At 39.9% G+C, this 7446-nt stretch overlaps 1 protein-coding gene across 1 annotated transcript; it reads right to left on the bottom strand.

Moving 5' to 3' along the window:
* Positions 1-1123: 1123 nt before the first annotated feature.
* LOC122648257 (protein HIRA-like) lies at positions 1124-7440 on the bottom strand. The gene is made up of 3 exons (XM_043841493.1): positions 7402-7440; positions 1588-1705; positions 1124-1480 (listed from the first exon to the last, which is right to left on the bottom strand). The coding sequence occupies exons 2-3, from the start codon at positions 1642-1644 to the stop codon at positions 1145-1147; spliced, it is 393 nt and encodes a 130-aa protein (XP_043697428.1). The 5' UTR covers positions 1645-1705; positions 7402-7440; the 3' UTR covers positions 1124-1144.
* Positions 7441-7446: the final 6 nt, after the last annotated feature.

Genomic DNA, 7446 nt, shown 5'->3' with positions numbered 1-7446 from the left:
TCAGAGAAATCTCAAATATTTAGAGAATCTCGACCTCCTCAGTACTCATAGAGTCATAGTATAATACTATTTGTACTTGGGTGTCTATTTAATATGCATTGTTCATTGTACTTTTTAGTTTTTACTTTAAATCTTAAATATTTCTTAAATAATTATTCAATATTATGTGTCTTCATCCATTATTACATAATTTGCTTATTTTACTTGCCAAATATGTCTCATATCATTCAAACAATATGCAGAACAGACAATATTACATTAAGAGTTTGGTCTTTACTGCCAACCAAGGGTGCAAATCCAAAACACCAAATTAGGTTTTTTTTTTTTTTTAATTTGAATATTTAAATATATTTATTAAACCTAAAACAAACTTCTCTTAAAGTTTCATAGTCAACTATGGCCATTTGCCCACCGGAACTTCATTCCCAAACAAAAAAATACTCTCACGGTCTCACCGAGATCTCGAGAATCTTAACCTAATCAAGTCATCGGTTAAAGATGAGTTGTCAAACTATGGTCACAACTTAGTTTTTTTTTTTTTTTTTTTTTTGGTGAATAAAACTTACTATTAACAACTGAACATAATAGGTACATTAGTGTTCATACAAACTAATCTGGAGTGGTCACAGTTTCGTTGAGAGCTAATTAAAGGTCCCTTGTTCAAACCAATTTTTTATTTTTAATTGCCACCTTTTTTGACAAATTGCAATGTGAATGTCCCTTTATTCTAATCCATTTTAATTTGAAACTTTACGACAAAGTGCAACTGACAGCCCAACCTTTTATTATTACAAAAACGATCTCTTCCCCAACTCCCACCCCTAACCCTACAAAAAAAACCAAAATTGTATTAATACGGCAAACAACGAAGTGCGAGACACTGTCCATTTTCCATCCATATCAATGGGTGCAAATCTTAGAACTGATTAAATTCACAAAACTATATCCATAATATTCCCAAAAGTCCAAAACCCAACTATAAAATACTGACATCATTGTACATCTCCGACCAAGTTTTTGGTGCAAACGAGGTGGTGCTCCAGAGGAAGTTAAGGAAGTTGAATGCCTCCAGTATAATACAACATCTGCTCCCAGTTCTCGCCAACTTCCAGCAATACTTTTGATGGTTGAGCGAGGCCTAGATTCAAGAACCACTACTATCCTTTTCAGGTGGGGAAGAATCCAACTGATCTGTTGATGGTAAACCAGTCCCCTTTGCAAGAGTGGAAGAATCCATTTGATCTGTCAATGATAAACCAGTCTCCTTTGCCATTTCGGAAGGAGGCATTTGATCTGTCAACGGTGGAGCAGTATCCACTTCTGTTGATGGTGGTACTGGGCTGGTTTGATCCACATTGACTTCAACACTTTCATATTCTGACAGTAGATCCATGAACTCATTGAGCAACCGTTGCACCTTTCTGTTTGAAGCCATCGCTGGAAGTATATCTTCTCTTAGGAGTTTGTGCTTTTTCATTCCCTGTAGCGAGCCAAAGGCGGAAGCTTAAGCCACACACATACACACGCACACGCGCACGCGCACACACACACACACACACACACACACACACAGTCCAGAAGCCTTACCAGCACATAAGGATCCCATGCTGCATTCTTGGCATCTGACGGTGTGGACTCTGCCATCCCTGTTGGAGGACCAAGAAAGCTCTCACAAACTTCCCGTAAGCGGGATTCATCTGCTTCTCTGCAGTAAAATTATAGAAGCATACATTCCATGAGTAACTACAGAGCCAAAGTAGGCTATTTATTAGCAAATTAGAGTTCTATTCCAGAATGCTTTGAAAATTAAACATTATATCCTAACGTATCCACAACTACTAGTGAAGTAAAACACGAGAGGTACTACTTCATTATGACGTTTATCATACAATCAATGGCATGATATGTTGGGATAAGGCTGAGTCGAGTTTAGAGTAATGGCATGATATGTTGCATGTACATTTGCATCCAAGTAATGGATAAACTTTTCAATAAATGCCCAATATGAATGGTGAAAATCATTTTACAAGACAATAATGCAATTGTATTTCAAGTATCCAGGCATACAGGAAAGGCAGGCGTCAATGAAGGAGGACCATTTTACCTTCTCGTTCAGTTGAAATTTGTAAAAGACCATCAGGTTCCCAAGTTAGTACTCAGTAGTGGAAAGGAATTTGAACAATACCATAAAATGGAAAGTCGGAGAATAGCACATTGTCAGAGATTCAGAGAGGTTTATTCACAGCATTTTCCTTGAATATCTTATTATACTATGTGTCTAGACAAGTAAACAATGTGGCATTGCCTGGCTAAGCCCAGGGATAATATTTATAGTTAATGGCAGCGTGGCACTTCTCTATTCTTAACCACTGGAGTCCATTTGAATTCAACTTTCCTCCTCCAAAAGGCAGTTCTCTTCTATTATATAACTTACTGGAACTATATTTTTTCTTTCATTATATTGACTCTCATCTAGAGGGAGTGATGCAGTTGCTCTAGCCTGGCTAGACAAACAAGACCCACTTTGGAGGCCCAAACCAAGAAGTGGTCCAACTTGGAAGTTAGTTTGTTTATTTTGAGTTGAGTATGTATGAGTTAGATAGAGTTTGTTTTATTTGTTATTTCAGTTTCAAAGTGAGAATAGGAGTCTTCTATTTTCCTTTCAAATACAAGTTGTAACCCAAATATGGACACAGTGAATCGAATAGAAAATACTGGGCTTTACTCTATGAGAGTGTTTGATTGTGTGTTTCCTCTTCCCCTGCAAATTTCTTCTCAGAATCCTTCCCTCTCCTAACCAGCCCTGCACCAATTTGGTATCAGAGCTGAAAGATCCATTATTCTTCCCTGTTCTCTTTTCCCACTACTGTTCTGCCGAAACCAGCAGTGAAAAAAAAAAGTCTCTGTTGCAAGACAGAGAAGTCGAATAAAAAAAACTCAAACCCTGCGTTACCATCTTCCACCCCCCCCCCCCCTTTCTAGGGTTCCAGCGAGTGGAAAAAAACAAAAACAAAAAACAAAAAGCAAGAAGAGAGGGAGAACGAGACAGAGAACCGAAACCAGGAAAAAAAACCATACCTGGTTTTCCGCCCTCCCACCACGAGTCGATTCCCATCCTTCCAGATTGGTTGGCTCCCTCACATTGTCATTGTCCTTTGAAGTCACGAAGCCATCCTACTTCCTCGCAGCAGCTCCTCCGTGCATTTCCACCCTGGTTCAACAGTAACACTCCTAATTGGCGACGGTAACCTTCCCCCACAAATTCCCTTTTATTCTCTTTCTTTAATTTTATTATTTCCTAAACTGCCCTAACTTTTTAATCTAACTAATTCTGCCTTCCCCATTATTTTCATTTTGTTCCAAGTTAGCCCCTAGTCTTTAATTTTTATTACCCTTCATATCCCTTCTTTAGTTTGCCTTAGTAACCGTTGAAGATTCCTTTTAAATTTATTTTACTGTTTTTCCATTAAGCCTTAGTCTCAAGTGTCATCTTGCTATAGTGGACACATAGTCATTTTGAATAGGGTTTCTGAACCCCGGGATCACCAACAATTTGGAGATTCTCTCCATATTTTAACCATGGTAGGCCACAGTGAGATTCTCCAACAGCTCAATTCTTATAAAGGTGAGACTGATCAAAAAATTGACACCCTCACTAAACGTGTCAATACCCTCACCGTAGCTGTCATTTCCCTCCATACTATGATGATATCCATGCAAGCTTCTATTGACCAACTGGTGGCTTCTGATAAAGGAAAGTGTCTCATGCAATCTGGGGATTCTTCCAACTCCACCCGACAGGATCTGTCTCATGGTATGCCACCAACGCCACCACATCATGTACCACAACTGCCACCACCACCACCTTATGGAGTTGGCCATTATGATGTTTATGGAGCTGAAAGTGCAAAGAAGCTAGACGTCCTCAATTTTTATGGAGATAACAATCCAGAACAGTACGTAGACTGGATTCACAGTTTTGCAGACATTCAGGTGGTACGGGTTGTCTGAGGCCAGAAAAGTCTTATTTTGCACAGGACAAACTGAACGGCACAGCTCAAGTCTGGTGCATCAAGCAACAGCAACAGAATGGGACCCATGGCATTGAGTTAGTCATTACTTGGGTTGAGATGAGTGAAGCCATGAACCGAAGATTCTTGCCTACCGACTACAAGCAGCGCATGCACCTCAGGTTTGCACAGATGAAACACAAGTAAACATGACAGCTGAGGAGTTTGTTGCCAGATTCTACTATTTCACCACTCATCTGATTTTGAGTGGGATGAAAAAGTATTAGTGGTACAGCTCCACAATAGTTTGCACCCTCAGATCAGTTCTACAGTCACATCCAGTCGATTGTCTATAATGGAGGATGTTGTAGTGACATCAGGTAGAAGAAAGTCTACAGCGGCCAGCCATACATTAGATGGAACTTTCACATACACTTTTCCTAGGGGTCCCAGTTTTAGTCAGTAGTCATTTTCTCCCCATGAAAAGTCATTCACCAAACCATAAGCTATTGGTTCATCTATGGCATCTTCACAGCCTAACCAACCATATTCTCCACCTCGGCGTGATTCGGACATAGCATCTTCACGGCCTAGCCAACCATATTCTTCATCTTGGCATGGTTTTGGCAGACCTTCTGTGATGCCAAAGACTGCCATTCAGTGTTTTACGTGCAAAGGATGCGGACATATCAGTACTAAGTGTCCCAACTATTTGGTGGCTTATACTGAAAAGGATCCTTTAATACCTTATGTTCCAAAAGAGCACTTCGGTTTTGAGACAGTAGATTTAGAGCCAGAGCGTGAGCCAGGTGAAGTCAACGACAATGACAGTGATGTGGAGTGACACCCTTGTTATGTTCTTCCTCCTATTTTGACCACTCACAAGGTCACTGAGGATGAAGTCTGGTGAGCAACACCCTTGTTATGTTCATTCCGGAACCGTGTGAAGTGCAATAACCAATTATGTAGTTTGGTGATCGATGGAGGTAGTTGCACTAATGTCATCTCTGAAGACGTCGTTCGTAAGCTGGGATTGCAGACAAGACCACATCTAACTGCCCTACATAGTTCCATGGGTAAACAACATCAAGGTTATTGATCAGTGTTTGCTTACCTACTCTATTGGTGGATTCATCGATATAGTACAGTGTGACATCCTCCCTCTGAGGTGTTGTCATATTCTTCATGGTCGACTATGGTTGTATGATAAGACGGCAAGACATTGTGGGTATGTTAATACCTACTTTTTGAACCACGGCAACAAAACCATGAAGTTTCTTCCCACTAAAGATCTCTCCCAATATTAAACTGAAAAAAGTAGTGGGATCCTTCCTTCACCAGCGTGTTGCCTTAGGCGACTTCATTTGTCCTTTTTCCAAACTCAATGGAGTAGAGTTCTTTTCAGAAGAGAAGAATTGATGTAGTTACTCTAACCTAGTTAAACAAATAAGACCCACTTTGGAGGGCCAAACCAAGAACCGGTCTAACTTGGAAGTAGTTAATTTATTTAAGTCTCTATTTGTTTTGAGTTGAGTACGCAGGAGTTAGATAGATGGAGTTTGGTTTTATTTGTTATTTCAGTTTCAAAGTCAGAATAGGAATCTTTTGTTTTCCTTTTAAATACAAGTTGTAACCCAACAATGGACACAATAAATGGAATAGAAAATAATGGGTTTTACCCTGGGAGAGTGTGTGATTGTGTGTTTCCTCTTCCCCTGCAAATTTCTTCTCAGAATCCTTCCCTCTCCTAACCGGCCATCCACCAGGGAGGGAAGGAAATTTATTGCAGAAATTCATCTCACACACATAAAAACCTCAAACCAACCACCTAGCTCAACCCGCATTTAATCCTTCAAATCACCATCATCAGCACCTAAACCATTATCTAACCTCTGTGGCCATGTGGAGTCATGGTTGTAAAGGTTGATTCCTTAAATGCCTATGCAGACCTGCACATAACCTTCCAAGTTCCAATTGACCATCCTGTTAAAAACACAATAACTCCTTCAAATCATCGTCAACAGCACCTAAATCTGCAGCAAACTTCCATGCTACCACCCTGCTAGACCATTTTAAATCTTTCTAACATAATTTTCAAGGCGTCACCTAGGAATCTAGGCGCCTTGATCGCCTTGGCTGCCTTGTTGGTGTCGCCTTGCGTCCAAGCCCCCTCCAACACTTTGGCCGCCTAGATGCAGTGACAACTTTCTAATCACCAGGAGTGTCCAGACCTCCAATGCATTCAAGCTATACCTAGACCCTTGCAGCCGACAACTGTAACACAACATAAACCCTAGCTTCATCTGATTCTGAGACCTTAAACCTATTTCTCTAATTTCCCTGAGAACCTCAATAAAGAACCTATTGAGCTTGAAAAGATATCCGAGACCAATTTTACCCAACAAACTCAAGTTGAACTTGTTGGATACCTATATTCAATCAATCTCACTCAATTTCCATTGTCAAGCCTACATCAGAGAATTAAGTGGCTAACCTCCTTGCCAAAAGTAGGGTACCCAGGAGAACATTGTCTGAGTAAAGTATGATGCTTGGACCAGGTTCCATCTTAGAACTGTGACCTTCCAATTTTTGTTTTCTTTTGTATCAATCAACCCTTCATTAACCATCAAGGAGGAAAAAGGTTAGGACAAGGGAGATAGCTGAGTTAGATTTCCACATGGCACTATGTTACAATATGGTACACAAGTTCCCAGTGCAATTTATGGTGTATGTATCAGAATGAAAGTTCTTTCAGATTTTTAATCCTCATACAATGGATGGTAAGGACTTTTGTTTCTTCTGCCATAGTGGTAAATGCAAAAAGAAGGCTTACTCAATCCACAAGACTCTGGAGAATCCCAGAAAATTAAATCTGAAAGAGATTAACTTGTTTGGGGCTGCCAAGAAGTCTTAACTACATGGTACCCACAAGGATATGCAGGTGATGATAATAATTTAAAGTAGTCCACCAGCAAATACAATATAACACGAAATCAAGCTTAACAAATATTAAATATAGAAAGAAACAACACCTTTCGACCTAAGAAAAACAGTGCCCACCAAACCGATGTGGCCAAAAAATTCGCTACCCTGGTGCTATCAAGGGATTTTATTTCGCAACCTTGATTTGAATGCTCCATTCCCTCTCCTCCCCCCCCCCCCCCCAAAAAAAAAAAAAAAAGACCAAACAGAAATGCAGGTGATCACAAAAATGGTAAAGATATTCCACCATAAAATCCAACACAATCTTTCCCACAGCTTCAAGATAATGAATTAAACAAGAAAAATAACTTTCTGACCTGAGTACTACATAGAACCCACTGACTAAAGCAAACATAAAGCAGAAAATCCAGAAAGAGAAATAATCAAGACAGAATGAAAATCTCCTAACCTTGCCAGAAAACGTATGTAGGAGAGAAGGCACTGACAATATTCG

This window comes from Telopea speciosissima, unplaced genomic scaffold (genome assembly GCF_018873765.1).
Source record: "Telopea speciosissima isolate NSW1024214 ecotype Mountain lineage unplaced genomic scaffold, Tspe_v1 Tspe_v1.0651, whole genome shotgun sequence".
Lineage (NCBI taxonomy): Eukaryota > Viridiplantae > Streptophyta > Magnoliopsida > Proteales > Proteaceae > Telopea > Telopea speciosissima.
This window is presented reverse-complemented; position numbering and strand designations above follow the sequence as displayed.

Bases quoted from the DNA above. Each gene is read 5' to 3' on its own strand.
- LOC122648257 (XM_043841493.1), bottom strand. From the start codon at position 1,644: ATGGCAGAGTCCACACCGTCAGATGCCAAGAATGCAGCATGGGATCCT. The intron at 1,481-1,587 runs GTAAGGCTTCTG...GGCTCGCTACAG, and splicing joins CATGGGATCCTTATGTGCTG to GGAATGAAAAAGCACAAACT.